At 39.6% G+C, this 16269-nt stretch overlaps 1 protein-coding gene and 1 long non-coding RNA gene across 2 annotated transcripts in view; one reads left to right on the plus strand and one right to left on the minus strand.

Moving 5' to 3' along the window:
* DARS1 (aspartyl-tRNA synthetase 1) overlaps nt 1-8690 on the minus strand; it is a 35960-nt gene extending 27270 nt beyond the window's left edge. The window contains exons 1-3 of the mRNA XM_010714025.4: nt 8524-8690; nt 7260-7317; nt 2422-2514 (exon numbers count right to left, since the gene is read on the minus strand). Of these exons, the coding sequence (XP_010712327.2) occupies nt 2422-2514; nt 7260-7317; nt 8524-8595 (223 nt within the window). The 5' untranslated portion in view covers nt 8596-8690. The remainder of the gene's footprint in view (nt 1-2421; nt 2515-7259; nt 7318-8523) is intronic.
* LOC104911841 (uncharacterized) overlaps nt 8650-16269 on the plus strand; it is a 73749-nt gene continuing 66129 nt past the window's right edge. The window contains exons 1-2 of the long non-coding RNA XR_014884549.1: nt 8650-8992; nt 15812-15904. This is a non-coding gene — a long non-coding RNA (uncharacterized LOC104911841). The remainder of the gene's footprint in view (nt 8993-15811; nt 15905-16269) is intronic.

The raw sequence follows: 16269 nt of genomic DNA on the forward strand, positions 1-16269 counted from the left end.
AGCTGCAAAAAAAAAAAAAAAAAAAGTGTTTATCATACAAAAGGAATACATTGCTAGTTACAGACATCTATCAGCAAAGAAAAAAATGCAGTCCTTTTGCGCTTTGTCGCAGGTCTTCTTTTCAACATACTTTTTTATAAAAGCTTTGCATTCATAAAACAAAACCATATTCTGGTCTAATATATCACAGAAGTCCTGGCTGTCTGGCAGAATGCAGACTGACTTCCCAACTGCTATTCAGTGATAAACATGATCAGTAGCTTAGACTGGCTTTAAAATAAGGCCAGAAATAACCTTTCAACTACCATAAAAAAACAGGGCTCCAAGCACTTTATTTTTTGTACAACTCACTGAAATTTCCAACACCCCATTCTTTACACATCCTTCAGTTCATTTCCATAGGGCCTCATGAGTGGCTTGCTATGAGACAGCTGGCTTCTACAGTTGTTCACATTCTTTTTTTTTGTTGATTATTGGTTAGAACTAGACAGGGTTAAATAAAGGATACGTTGGTTATTTAGAAGTCAAAAATCAATCTTCTAAGAAAAAATAAAGCTATTTTTGTGCTAGATCTTCCTGTTTCCAGCAAGATTTTCCTTTCCGTAGCAGTAGGAATAGTGCCATGCAGTGTGTGGGAAAGGCCAACATTACGTCTTATGCTTAAACATTTGCTTTTGTTCTAAGATTCTTCCCCCCCAAACCAAAGTAAACAAGCATACAGTACTCCCTAGCAGCATTCCCTGGATGTCAGAATTGTTCTGTCCTGTCGGACCAAGAAGGAAGAACAAGAACAATCAATAAATTGAGAACATTTGGTACTCGGAATCAATTCCTTTGCTTTTATTCTTCAGGTTGTTTTAAAAGTTTTGAAAACAGGCATGATTATTTCATAAAAAACCATAAGTCTATCCTGAGGTCAAAAGTGAAGGGTGAAAAGCAGCAGCTTCTTTAAAAGCTGAATGTCGTCATGCTGCATGTTAATCCAACTAAAGTAAATGCACATATCATGTAAGGTATCTCACGTAAAACAGAGAAAGTAGTAAATAACCACTCAACCTTCCATTTTGTTGTAGTAGTCTACATAAAGACACCTGTCTCTAATACACTACATTCTGTCACTAGTCTGAATTTTTCATCCTATCACAAATGAAAAAGCCATGAGAATGCTCACAGTTATGTAGCAGCAGTAACATTTAAATTAGTTTTTGTCTCCTGTCAGAATAATTCCAAGCTGTGGAATATAAGCAATGATTGAGGCTTCCACAGCTTTTGAGTTTGTATCATTTCTGTACACATCAACAAATCACTTCCATGTAAAACCACACTGCAGAACTACTGAGGCAATCGGATAGGTCTCTTTAAATTTAAAGATCATAATACAAATTAAAACATCTGTTTATACACAGCTCCTTATTTTAATTGACAGCAGTACGGACAGTAATTTAAGGGAATTTATTTCTCACTCTATGTATAATTAAAAATGAAGTCTTAAAAAGAGAAATGAGTCTGGTATCTGTGTCTCTAATTCGCATTATTTCCAGTTCTAAGACTACTGTTACGTTTCATCTGTGAAGACAATTTGCCTACGCTCTCTTCTTTCAACTCTTGGGAAGACAGAGTATTTATATCCCCCTATTGAGCTGCCAAATGTAACTGAAGCCAGCACAACAGTTGTCAGTGCCTCGTATCAACTGAAAAGGCCAAAGCCTGTTTAAGTTTGCATATGGCAACCTGATCTCCAGAGGGAACTTCTGATTCCGTGAAGAAACATGGCTGTCAGACAGCCAAATATGACAGCTCGTGCTATTCAGAACCTACAAGAGGATGCTCCCTTTCCTTTACTTAAGAAAGATCATGGTTCTTAATTACAAGACCAAGCTGAAACAATCAGATAATGGCAACAAAGTAAAAATTCTGAAATTTTAATGTGGATTAAAAAACATATAGCAAAACTATTTGTACACATCAATAAATACGGCTGTCTGAAAATTGATAACTGTCATTTTCTATCCCACTGAGGCTTAAAATCACTTATCTTGCAACTTTAACATCCAAGGCAGAAAAATTCTATGTATGCATTTTAAGTTACTGTTACCTACATTTGTCCATATCCTATTTTGTAATGGGATAAAAAACAAAAATCATTTCTGCTACAGTGTGGTAGTAATACCCCATCTCCCATTCAGCTGAAAACAATATTTCCTCTTCCCTGTTTAGGCAAAGTGGGTGGAAAGCAGAGAAAATAACTGGTTGAAGCAAACACTGAGTAACCACGTGGCAAAGTTTTCTTGTATGCAAGATATAATTAGCAGATAGTAATTGCTTGCTTCATTTCACTGAAATATCATGGAGCTTAATTAGATGGTCAGGTTACATTAACAAAATGAGAAAATACACATCCGATTCCTGGAAGCCTCTCACCTTTAGCTCTGCTTGTATGAACTCTGCCACGAACCCAAACCACCTCATCAGCCTTCTCCTCTGACAGGTCTTTTATTCGAACTAAAACACGATCTGCATAACAGAAAAAAAAATACATTACAAAACCTTGGGGGAGGGGGACAAGGAAAATATTTTTCACTTTAAATTCCAGATTCATCTTCTATCACCACTAAAATTTATGTTAAATCCACATAATTATTTTGTGTATCTACAGCATAATAAGTTTTTTCTGGAAACACAGGTTCTGTTTCCTCTCTCAGCAAGTTGTACTCAATCAAGTAATTTTAAATTGGTTCACACTCACTGTTCAACTTACACAGCAGGTCAAACAGCACTAAACCAAAACCAAGACTTATTGTTGTTCATGGGTGGTAAAACCCAGCACGACTGCACTACTTCTGATAGGGCTTCACTGTACTGCACTGTATTAGCTGGACTTACAGGTCTTGAATTCTGCTAGCTAAGAGATTTCTGCCTTGCTCCACTGTGGAACGTGAAAGTTGGCATGTTGAGTGCAGCCAAGCAATGCCTCAGAGAAGACAAGACTATTCTCTGTATACATGTAAGTGGGGTGAAAATCACTGTAAAATTTTAATTTAAAATAAATAAAAAACCCCACAAGTTAATGCACTTTCCAAATGCAAAGAACATTGCATGCATGGGTAGGAAAAAGAACTTGAATAATAAAGGAAAAAAAAAAAAATCACTGAAAATTTTGTTTTGTAAATAAATCAAGACTTTGAAGATATACACAACCAGTATGACCTGACAACATGCTGGCTACATGCCATTAGTTCTTGAAACATACTTATTTAATTGGATATTTCCCTATATTTTGGCCAAAACACTGTTTGAGACTAAAAAAATACATTTGTTGTAGTATCTACAAATCAGGGAATATATTTATAGCACATTGTAGAACCTCAACAGTTCTAGCTGCACATTTTCATTTACAGCTCATACATAGATTTCTTGGTGCAATAAGCAATGTTTAACTTTTTCAAGAGAAACATACAGCACAAGCAATTTATCTTACATCCCAGACACCTCCATTGTTGCTAAATAACACTAAATTTACTAAGACATTTCTTCCCAACTGAACTTCTCCCAAGTTTGCCTATCCCAGCTTACCATCTGCTGATCTGAACTCCCTCCTTCTGTCCCTGCATACCAGTCACAGCTTGCCCTGCAATCCTATTATTCTGCACAGGACTAGTATTCTGAACTCTGCAAATACCAAGGAGGGGGGGGGGGAGGCAGTGGTGTTTAAGTGCTTTTTTTTTTTTTTTTAACCTCATGCTAAAGACAGTACAGTTTTAGTACTTCCAAGAGTTCAATATGTAGACAGTTGAAATTACCTCAGTCAACTTAAAACTGCATTACTAGAAACTTGAAACATTTTCCAGGCAGAAGCATAAAGACAGAATGAGGTGCTATTCCCAAGTGTTTCAGAAACCATCTGCATTATAAATATTAAATATTTTTTGGATACGTGCTGGTCATCAAGACTAATAAGACAATTTTCATTCAAAAATTTTTGTATGATATAAATTGAAAACAATTTCACCTTTCATACAAAGGCTAACAAAACAGTATCCAAAAAGAGACATAACAAAATGATTTTATTTTTTTTATAACACGCAAAGCAACTTCTCCATCACCTTACTTCCCTACAGAAAAAAAGTTACCCTATCAGTCCCAAATCTCTTCTTTCCTCTTATTTCTAAGATGCTGCTAGTTTGTGTTAATGTCTACATTTTTTACTGTACACAATTGTTTGTACCTCATTTTGTCTTGTCCAGCCAACATATTGTAGCTTCTACCTTCCCTCCATACTCTCACATACAATTCATTGCACAGGAAACTCCCTTCAGTTTCTGTCCTTCTTTTCCTTGATAAAAATGAAGCTTCCTGTTCTCACCTTTAAGATTCTCCCAGCATACTCTTCATTATGCTGCCTACTTATTCTTTCACAAATCTAAGATACATTTACATTTTCTGTCTTCTCACCCCTTCTTTCCACATAAACATTTACAGATAATTAAATACTGTAAAAATATTTTAAAATTGTGCTTCAGTTGAAATGAAGACATGGGAACACAGGTATTAAAGATCAAACCAAACATGTCCAGCCTCTATTCAATATTCATGCCATATCACCTTCACTGCCATTTTAAATCACGTTTATGACCTAACTGACAGGTTTTTTCAGAGCTCTAACATTTTCATGGGAAAATAAAAATCCAGAAACTTCTATGGGTTGTACATTTACACACACACATTCTCTGCTGTCTTACCAGTTTTTTTTCTAAGTTCATCTAAGCTACATCACAGAATTTTGAAAGGTACGATCAGTATTTCTGCAGTCCAGAATCATTACATTATTGGGTAAATTAGAATAAAAGAACTGAAAGGTAAGTTTAATTAAGAACCCTAAAAGCCAACAGCAGATTAAGATGAAAGCAGCTTTGAAAGAGGAGAAATGAAACCAATGGGTCTGAATGGACAAAAGGGAAAAGCAAACGGAGTTTTACTAGCAATTATAGCCTCAAGAAGGCAGGAAGGACTGTAAAAACATGATGTAATGGGAAGTAAGAACACCAGATAGGTGGAGCAGCCAGCATTAGAAGACAGAAGTGGGCCAAGAACAAAAGCACAGATGTGTGTGAGATCAGTAGTGCAGGGTGGATCATCTATGCAAAAAACTTTGTAACTGAAAAAAGCTTTATTTTGCCTGGAGAGAAACAAGAACCCATGAGTACAGTGAAATGACAACAAACTCAGCCCTCAGAAAGTGATTGATGACTACACTCTCCCATGAGTCCTTTGGTGAGAACTCTCCCTGCCAGGAGCTCCTGAATCTTTAAGAGCATCAACCTTGAGGAAGGCACTGGGCTGATTTGTATTGCTGGCATTTTGGTTTTTATCATTACCTTATTTGGCATTCAGTGTAACCACCTTCTAAAGAAACGGAATGTCGCTTTTATTTTATGCCCAACGGAAAGCCTCATCAATCTTGTCCATGCATTGGCTGACAATTGTTTTATTAAATGAGGATTGAGGAGACAACAAACCTAATTGCAGCACTCCTTTCATATTATTTCCCATAGCTTTTACCATTTACCTTCTCAACATTTTTTTTCTGCGGAGCATTTTTGAATGTTTCCTTTGAACATGAGAGAGTTGACAATGGAAGACTTCCTCCAAGAAAGGGGAATTTGATTCTTCATCTGAGTTGTCTGGTTCGGGGTTCACACAGAGTTACTGATACAGGGTGTGAAACTGGCACCTGGGACAAAGCTCACAGAAACTCTAGTGAGCCAAATGCCATTGGAAAAGAGTGCAGGGTGAAAAGATCCAACAGGACTTCAGCTTACAGTCAGCAGTGTAGTCAAACTGGTAAGATACTAACTTTGAGTAGTTAATTCTTCCTTGTCATCACACCTTCTGCGCTGTGACTGAAGTGCTATCTATCCACACTCAGTATGGAATGGACAGCTGTATTTCTGCTTCTTCCTGCACTCATTAGACCCCAGTGAACTTCCTTCGCTTTGCCAAACTGGCTAAACAACTCATTATTAGCAATTAAACATATTGAAATGGAGCACCTGAAGGCAACAGAAGCCAGCAATTAAACTGGCTAACATTGTCAGAATTTCAACTTTAGTTACATTTCTTTGACAACTAATGCATATCTTATTCAATAACGGCTGTTAACGCAGTATTTAATGATTTTCTTGCTCTGCTACAACATTGCATAATGTTTCTTTTTAGTCATTTTCAACCTATGATCGCTTTTGTGGCTTCTCTTCCCTACATTCTGTATTTCTCTGAGAGGTCAACCAAAACAACCATTCTGTAACCTTGTTACAGAAGATGTTTCTTTTTTACATTCCACTACCAAAGACTTACCAGAAGCCAGACTGCTATCTTTTCTCATTCCTGTTTCATGAACTGAATAATGTGAAGACTGTTTCCTGGGATGTTGACCTGGGACACTGTTCTATAGCTGACAAGTCTTTCTGAATCCCAATTTACTATCACTATGAAATGAAGATTCTCTGAATTCACAGTGGTATGAATAACTATACAGCCCATAAATATTAATGTATCTACTCAGAATGAGCCGTTGCAGCAAGCCATAGCAGAACTTATTCTAAGCAACAAGCAAACAACCCTGACATCTCCAGGACCCGGTATATCATTAAAAAAAACCCCACAATAATTTAATACAAGAGAGTCAAACCTGCAGTGTCAGAGAAAAACTGACAGGCTGTGTAGGGCACGGTCCTTACTCTCTCTATATCAACTCTGATATCCAACCTTTTTCTTCTATCTTATCAGTGCGTTCTGTGTTGCAACCTGTGTCTTCTTGACCTCCAGTCCAAATGCCACACAATTTCCAGTCTTTCTTTACCTTTTCTATGTTCTTCTGATAAGCAGCTTTAGATAGTAACAAGATCACCATCCCTCAGCTGCCCCCTTTCCAGGATGAACAAACCCAGTTCCTTCAATCTCCCTCAGAGATCCTGTGCTCCAGTCCCTGACCAGTCCCTGACCAGGCATCACTCCGCTGGACAGACTCCAACACATTAGTGTTCTCCTTGCACTCAAGGTGCAAGGAGCTCAAATCTGGACACAGCACTCCAAATGCAATCTCACAAGTGCCAAGCATATTCAAATAAGGGGAAAGAATGACAGAAGGATCTGAATGAGAGAGTCTGGTAAATGATTTTTCAAACAAGTAGTGAACACATCCAATAGGTCACTTTTTTACCACCTTCTTCTTTAAATACTTTTTTTTTTTTCAAACTGACCTGGTTTCTCTTGGGATTGTATCATTGATGACACTCCATATCTTTCTTTTGCATAATCCTAAGGAAAGGTAAGAAACATGTATCAAAGAAGCACACACAAAAGGATGAACAAAATCATTAGTTAACTGAGGTAATACAAAACAATTAGTGAAAATATTTCAGTTAAGAAGTTGTATTTCGGGGACAGTGTATTCTCAAAGACATTAGCAAAAAAATTGTGCCCTCCAACAAAAATTCCAAAAGGAAACGCACATTAGGATCACTATTCACTACACAGAAGTTAGTACAAATGCCTGTATGAAGAGCATACTCTTGAAAATGCAATGAAGAGCCATGGAAGAAGATCCACTACTGAGCACTTCATTCCAATATTCAATATCCAATATTCAGGCACACTAAGAAAACCAGCAGACTGCCATGACAGTACAAGCAAACTTGACAGACTACTAACAAAATCTGTTATGGAAGACATTGGGGTGGGGTCTATTAATTAAAAGGATCTCAATTCCATATTTAGTTTCCAACTCTAAGCCCATGCGCTTCCAAATAATAAAAAAAAACCACTCATTTATTTTGTTCTACCCAGTAAACGAACATAACATCATTCTAAATGCTTCCACTGGGGTTCCTGGCTATATTACTTCTGCTTAACCGTGGTCCAAATACAAATTTTTACAGAAGCCACCTATGATGAGAATTCCTTGTTGCTGATACACATTCGACCTTTCAAAAGAAAGCAAGACTGACTTTATAGTGAAACGAACTGATTTCCATTATCTTTATTCTTGAAGAAATAGGGACCCACGGCTTCTAGGCGCTGATCCGAGACATTCAAGCTCAACCTCCTGCCACGCCAGCAGCAGCCATTGAGGCCTGCTTGTGAGCACGCAGCCGGGCCGTGCCTGCAGCTCGGCGCTCTGCTGACAGGGCACAGGGGCACGGCGCTCCTGCCACGCTTCTCGGCGACACGCAGGAGGCCCGCGAGCTCGGGACACACCGTACGACGGGAAAGGGGCGAGGCTCTTCAGCCGAGCACCCACTGACAGCGCCCAGCGAGGGGGAGAGCAGGACAAACAAGCGGCAGCTCTGCCCGCGGGCTCCTCGCCGGGGCCCGACCCGCCCACCTTACGGAACGCCACCCGGCCCCGCAGCCAGCTCCGAGCCGAGCCGCGCCGCACCGGGCACGCTCCCTTCACTCTCAGCGGACTGGGGACCTTGACGCCGCGCTCGCCCCTTCCCCCCTTCGCTCCCAACGGAGACCCACATCGGCCGCCGGCTGCTCTTCATTGTCCGGGCGGCGGTCCTTGCCCTGGCCGCGACCCGCGGCGCTCGGCATCTCGCTGCGGTACCTCACGGCCCAGCACGCCTCGTTTCGGCCCCCCACCGCTTCCCCGCACCTAGCTCTCGCGAGAACGTGCCGCGTGCTTCGCGCGGTCGGCGAGATTATCGCGAGACTCGAGCTGCAGCCGTTGGTGATTAACGGCTGCTTGTGGGCGGCGCGAGCTGCCTCAGCGTGGCTGAGTAGTTGCGGCGTCCCTCAGGGTGGCGGGCACCGCGAAAGTTTTTGCTTGCCTCCCTTAAGGCGAGAAACAGCCGAAACAGTGATTGTTTCACAAATTCGCTGCTGTCCTGACGGGGTTCAGCAGCTCCAGCAGCCACATACAGCATTGAAATCTGTCACGCCTCAGCAGAGGTGCGCTGCTCTGGAGCACAGCACTGGCGCTGGGCAGCAGGTGGGTTTGGTCCCCGTTTGCCCTGCTGTGCCATCTGGCCCTTGTGACCTGAGGTAAAACGTCAGGCTGAGCTGGCATGGTGGGCACGCTGCTGCTAACACGATGGGTTTGGCTCAGAAGCTGAACCAAAGTGTTTTTTTGTTCCATCTTAGCCCGATAGGTTAAGCTCCTCTCTTCCTGCTACTCCTGGTCCTCTATTATTAGTTAGCTAAGACCCAAAGTAGCTCTGGTCATTTCTGGAGAATGAACGTAAGAGCAAATCCAGGTGTTTCCCTTCAGCTGGGTGCTTAACTCAGTGCTGCAGTTTTGAGGCTGGGGATGGCTGCAGGTGCCAGCTTTCAAAATGCCTACAATCGAAGTTGCGAGCAGCTGCTGAATCCTATGGCCAGAGCTAGTTTATTTTATGCAGGAAAAGAAGAGGGAGTTAGCGAGCCTGATTTAAGCTGTAGCTTTGAACTCACACATTTGACTAACTAATCCTTCTTGCGGTATCGATTAGAGTTCTTCATTTCCTGCCCTACAGTTGTTTATTTTACAGCGATCTGTTCTGCATCGGTTCAGCCTTTCTTCTGGTGGGAATCCCCTCGCAAAGTTCCCCTTCTCCCTCCGTTTCACAGAATTACGTACTTCACAGCTACAAGTCCACTTAGCTTTCACAGAGTCCTTTCTTCTCATGGAAAACACTATTGCAAGTAATAAAAATCCAGTAATAGAAGAGACAAACCACAGTTAGTTCTCATACTCACTCACCAGAAGACACAGAATTAGATAACATGCAGTCCATTTAAATAGTAACAAAGCATGTGGATTTCTTGCAGCATGTCACTTGTGTCACAAGGCTGAGCAGAACCACTGCTGAGCCTTAACTAACAGATGCAAATCTCGTGCCTCATCACTGAGGGATCAAGTACCATCTGCATGACTGTACTCTGCAATCTTTGGTATTTCGCTGCCTTTGCTGCAAAATTCAATAACAGCAAACCAACCCTGTAACCCTTGGTTTTATGCTGGGAACCTTGCAGTAGTGAATAGCATAATGAGTATTTCCTCCGTGGACAAATAACCTGAAGGTGGTTCTGAAGGAAAAAACCCTTTTAACTTAATGGGGGTGTTAACTGAAAATGAAATATAGCCACTTAGGGGGCACTTTAATTAATTATTCCATTGCCAAACTTTCAGAAGAAACATTTTCCAGAATTCATCCTCTTGGGTCATTTCCTTTGCCTTGCAGTGCTAAAACAGGTTTTTGAAAAAAAATTCTACAATACACCAAAGACAAACAAAATTATTAATTTCCTGATAATATTTATTTCAGATTTGTTTAAATGAACCCCTCAAATTCTTGATGTAATTTGGGTCTGTAGCAGAAACTTGTTTTGCCATATCTCTCTTGCTAAATGTATTATAACTTTCCAGTTACGGAAATAAAATACTACGTGACAGTGCTGCAGCTCATCTGCTGCACCTTCTGTCTCGCTGCACCGTTATTGAAAATCACTTAATTGGGGCAGTACCTGCAGTGAACCTTGGAGTGGTAAGCAGGAGCCAAGCCAGGCCCAGTGCGGAGGGGCTGGGAGACCTGCAGCCGCCAGCACTGTCCCTGGGGCTTCCAAGGATTACCAAATGGAGATGACATCACCCGCAGCCAATCGGGGGGCCCCGAGGGGATGGCTGGATGGGAGCCATAGTCCACTTAAGTAACAAGACATGACATACCATGTGCTAATGCTAAATAATTTATCCCTCAGGCATATAGTGAATCGCAAAGCCACGCTGAGACCTGGTCCACAGTTTGTAGTTTAAATTAAAACTGCTTTTTCTATCTTAAAGGGAGAGAGGAGCTTGTCAAATGTTGTGATGAAGACTGAGGTGCAGAAGTCCTGCTCCTCTCTCTGTAGCTACAATTTAATCTAATCTAACACTGTGTGGTGGTTTGGGGGATGTACTCCACACATTTCTATTAACACACAGGAAAATCTTTAAGTCTTGGTAAATATTCCATATATCCTTGAAACTTAGGCATTAACACCTGCAATATCCTAAACATAAGATATAGGTATGTCTGTCTTACTAATGTTACGAGGGTGTTTGTGTCTCACTAGGGATCCAGAGGCATTTGTTTCTGCTTACACTGAAGATCACCATCCCCCCTGGATAGTTTGAGCTAGCAGTAAACAGAACGTGGATATGATGTTAACCATAGCATTTCTTTGTCTGCTGTTGGCTCCTGGAACTCGTAGTATAGCCTTTCCAGTTCAGTGTTGCAACTGAGCCTTGCCAAACTTCTGCCATACTTTTGTTAAAATATAGTGATGATTTTACTTAAGAGCTGAGGCCACATGCTATACAACAATTCCACTGAAATCATGAGAAGTTGACAGTAGGCAGCACCTTCCACAATCTATTCTTATGTAGCACTTTGCAAAAATGGTTGCTCAAGTATCTTTGATTTTCAAGAAACTGTCAGTTAAATATGAACTGTATTGATGGGAAGGAGATAAGAATTGCATTATGTTATTTTTACCTAAGAAATTAAAAAGGCTTGTGGCCTATGGACTAAGTGAGAGTATATTTACCTAGGCTCTATGTTGTTTGGCTAGTTAAAACCCAAAGAGCACAAAGTGGTACAGAGTTAACGGGAGCATGTGGAAAAAAATACAAAACAAATTGGTAGTGTCTCTGAGAGGTCTTCTGGGAATTCAGCTTTATTGCCACAGTAGTGTACTTTCCAGTATGCAATTACTTGTTGTCATGGAAAGGGATTTTGAAGATTTCTCTTCTTTTGAAAGCTACAAAGCATGCTTATATTAAGTAAGAGGTTGCACTTGATTTTTCCTTTCCATATTAATTTATGTATCCATGTTCTATGATTCTCAGCAGGCCACAACCCATATTCCTCTTAGATAACAAAAAGGAAAAAAAAAATACATAGTTCTCAGTGGTTAAAGAAAGCTCTTCTATTTATAAATTTCAACCCTGGCAAAAATATATTTTTTAATACATTGATCATTCTTTTTTTGCTCAAACATTTGTACAATGAGCAACAAAGGCTTTGCATCTAAATCCAAGTAGGAACAGAATTTGGCAAATCTAATTCCTTCCTGGATTTTCGCAGCTCTACTTCCTTTAGGAAGTTTTTAGTCAATGGGAAACAAAGGCTTATTGAAAGGATTAAAGTTGCAACTATTCTCTTTGTTTCAGAGGTTCAATCACGGTTTTCCTCTAGTAAACAACATTTGCAATTAATAAGACTTCTAAAAAAACAGGAACTTTGTGGAAGTACGTGATTATGATAAGCAGGATTTCTTTTAACAGAACTCTATACAAAGATGTAGTCTTTTTAAGTTAAGACAATGATAAACAACTGAGTTTCTCAGTGCATTTTAAAAGGATTCCTTCTGATAAAAGCAAGACAACATGCACTACAGTCGGGGATGGGCAATACATTTAAATAGAATAAATCTCGTCAACAGTTTATTGTGCCCCAAAATGATTCTGAATAGCTGCTAACAACTCACATTTCATGTCTTGCATAAACCTAGTAATCATGTCTTTCACTATGAAATATCTGTGCCCACTGGATATGCAGCACTGCATCTATTTATGAACTATTACCCATAAATTGTTTATCGTTTCCTTTATATGCTGCTTGAGAAAGGCGTTTGGATAGCAGTTATCTGTGCATGAATAAGAACACGTGGAATATTTAATCTTTATAATTTATCTTTTACCGATTTTATGTCAGGAAATAGCTTCTGAATATGTTCACGTCAGCTATATTTTTCTTACTCGCTTTATGTGCATTCCTAAGGAATAATCTCCGAGTGAGGGAACCTGAGGGATACTTCGTGACTTTGGTGACAGCCTTCCCTGGAGGGCAGTGTGGAGCTGCAGGATGACTCGGAATGAGTGTGCCCGGAGACGTTCCGTGAACAGCTCATCTATTGTTTTGACCCAAGTGCCCAATTCTTTTTCTGAGGTGGCTCCTGTCCAAAGGAGGCTGAAAACAGCAATCTGGAGCATAAAGGAACCGCAGTTCTGACTAGCCCCTTAAGTGCAAGCCCATTGTTATTTCTTAGACGCTATTGCTCATTTACAAAAAGCATCTTAAACTATCATCTTTCTGATAATAATTTTTACACTTTTATCTCACACGGAAGCAGACTTTTTCCATCAGATTTTTTGATTAAGTATTCCTGTGCACTGAGTGTCTTTGATAACTTCTAACCGAGAGTTGGCTTTGGGTGAAGCTGTAAACCTTTAGAAACAGGTTTCAGTAGAAATCCTGACTAAGAACTTTCTTTCAGCTGCAGGAACAGTGTTATCAGTAAAATGTGAGTCAGGCACCCACATAAAATCTGATCTTTGAGATTATTCACTGCAAGTTCTTTGTTGCTGTCTAAAACAAACAAGAAACAGAGTCGAGTCATCTAAGTGATTCAGTGTGACAAACAGGATGGTACATGCTGCTTTTCAGACATTTTCCTAAAGCAGTGTGAGCTAGTTTGTAAATAAAGTGTATTATTGAGTAAAGGTGCTACAACAGACATTGTGCATGTATGCATTGAATCAGGCTTGAAGACAGTCACACAGAAATTTGTAAGTTTGCGTAAACAGACAGGCTGATTCCTAGAGGAAATAAGCGTTTGCATGAGAACAACAGCTGAACTAAAATCCCATAAGCCAGGAAAAACAGCTACACAATTACACTAACAGGTGGTTGGTTTCAAAACAAATTTCAAGGTCTGACAGCTCTGTGCACCTGCTTTGGGCTGATTTCTTTTAAGAACTCAGATTTGGCATGAGCTAGTGATAAAAGCCATAATTCTTTGTGTCCGAGAAAAGTCATAATTACCATATAGTGATGATAAACTTCTAAAGCTTGCTAGAAGTAGCACTTAGCCAAAAGGCAATATGGGTCATTCTGCACACTACCATTATAGCTCAAGCTTTTCTCTACCTGGAAGCTTCAGGCAGACACCATTAGGATCAATCCTCTCCCGTAAACTGAGATAATTCCATCTCAGTAGGATGGTGTAATTTGGATTAGGTATGACTTCAGCCTTTTCTTTTGCCATCACAAGAAAAATGAAATTTTATTTGATAGGGACTTTAGACAAAGATACTCAGAAAATTCTGAGTTAAGAGATATATTCTGTTCTGAATTTCTTTTAATTGCAAACATTTTGTTTATATTTATTTATTCTGAGTTTATATGATTTTCCTTTCCTCAGTTTTAAAATAAAGCAGGTTGTTCATTTTAATTTCAGGGGAAAAAATGAAGATGTACTCTTATCATTTAAATTTCTGCGCTGGTGGTCATTTTGGATGGCTCACATGTGTCAGAAATAGTAGAAATTTTAAATTTGATCCGAACAGAATCACAAATGTAATATTTGGCATTGAAATTAATTAGTTTATATGGAATTGAAATAATATTTTCAGAATGGTCTGAACACCCAGAAATTAAAGTTCTTCTCATATTCAGGTAGCGGGGGTGATATACAGTGCCAAATTTATCACATCTCTGTAAGACCTGGGCCTTCATTTTTGAACAGCTCACATTGCTAACTTAACATTTTATGTTTTTATGTGAGGCAAGCATGAGTTCTAGAAGCATTTTGTTTGTTTCTTCCAGAGAGAGCAGGGAGAACATGATATTAATTTTCTATCCTGAGCAACCAATGTGTTTAAGTAAAACGCTCACCTGCAGTTCTGGGGACATCAATGTTAGCTGTATGCTGTACAAGCTGCAGCTGCTTTTTCTGCTGTACTTCTTCTCACCCTTGTCTGTTGAGCAAACTTGTAGACATCTATAAACTTTAGGATGTTATAAACTGTGGGGAGCGCACAAGGAACTTCTAGCTTAGTTCTTTATCTTACTGTCGATGTTTCTTTGCTACATTTAGCTGTTTTTATAGGTGATAAGATGTTAAGTATATGGTTCAGATGGTAACAGATAGACAGGATAATTAACCTGTGATATCCCATCTCTTTTTTACAAATAAAAAAATGTATGGATATGTAAATTTTCCATAATTATTTAATATTTTATAGGGTGGTAGCCCTTTCTACCTGTGCAACTACTAGAGGCTGGCTGTCCAGTGTACTCTCTAAAAGAAAAAAAGTACTTTCTCTTAAGGAAAGCAAGCTACCGCATAGCTTCTGTGGTAACCTGCATTTACACCAAAGTTCAGCGTGAAACCACATCCTCAGACTGAAGCACTGATACAGATGCACCCCTATCCATTTCAGACAATCATCCAGGTTAGCAAAGCTCTGTGAGTGTAAACTAACCTGGCTGACCTTATTGAAACACAACAGGAAATGCTCTAAAGAATATAATATAGATAAGGATTAATATTTCCACTGGAGTGCTGTATGATGAACAAATGAGAAAGAGTTAATAGGCAGTACTTGTATAGTACAGCTGTTTGCAAAGGCATGTTTCTCTGTAGTGTGAGTCATTCTGAGATGTGCATCTTAAGTTTTTTTTCACTTAGAGACTGCCACTATGCATTGCCATGATTAGTGTTGCATCATAGTACATTTGTAGATTTCTAACTGCTGTGTGGTGATCCTTTGGCTTTTTAGAATGTGAATATAAGCTTTTCAGAAGCTTGGGACAGATGAGGACTTAGCTTTGGATACTTTTCTCAGAGATCTGACTGCTAAAGAGTGCTCAGATTTTAAATGGAAAGATTTGACCCACTTTGGGAAGGAAGAACAAATAGAACTGGAAGTGGGGAGGTCACCTTTAATAGTACATAAACTACTTCTTAACAAGCTTTACAATTGCTTTGTTTCTTCCTTTCCTAGCGCTATAAACATGGCAAGCCAAAGGAAGACCATAGAAAATAACTGAAGGAAGCTGTGAAGACTGTTGCAAAAGCAAAGAAGCCAGCTGGACTGGTTAGTGTTAAATACAAGCTCTAACAGTTGTATAGTGACATATAGCCTCAAAGAAGGAAATTTGTTTTTTCCTCTTAGATCTTTTTCTTTTTTAAAGAGGGAAAACTTGTCCTGAATTCTTACTTAGATATTACACCAGCAACAGCCAGATTATAAGATAAATGATATACTGTGTGCATCTGTCCAGTTTATAATTTTAGCTGGGCCATTGGCATGTAAATATATTTCAATAGCAAAGCCAAAACATTTGACACTGTCCTGTACAACATCCTTGTCTCTAAATTGGAGAGACGTGGATCTGACAGGTGGAACATCTGGTGGATAAGGAATTGGCTGGATGGTTGCGCTCGAAGATTTGCAGTCAA

The sequence above is a fragment of the Meleagris gallopavo genome, chromosome 7 (assembly GCF_905368555.1).
Source record: "Meleagris gallopavo chromosome 7, MGAL_WU_HG_1.1, whole genome shotgun sequence".
Classification (NCBI taxonomy): Eukaryota; Metazoa; Chordata; class Aves; order Galliformes; family Phasianidae; genus Meleagris; species Meleagris gallopavo.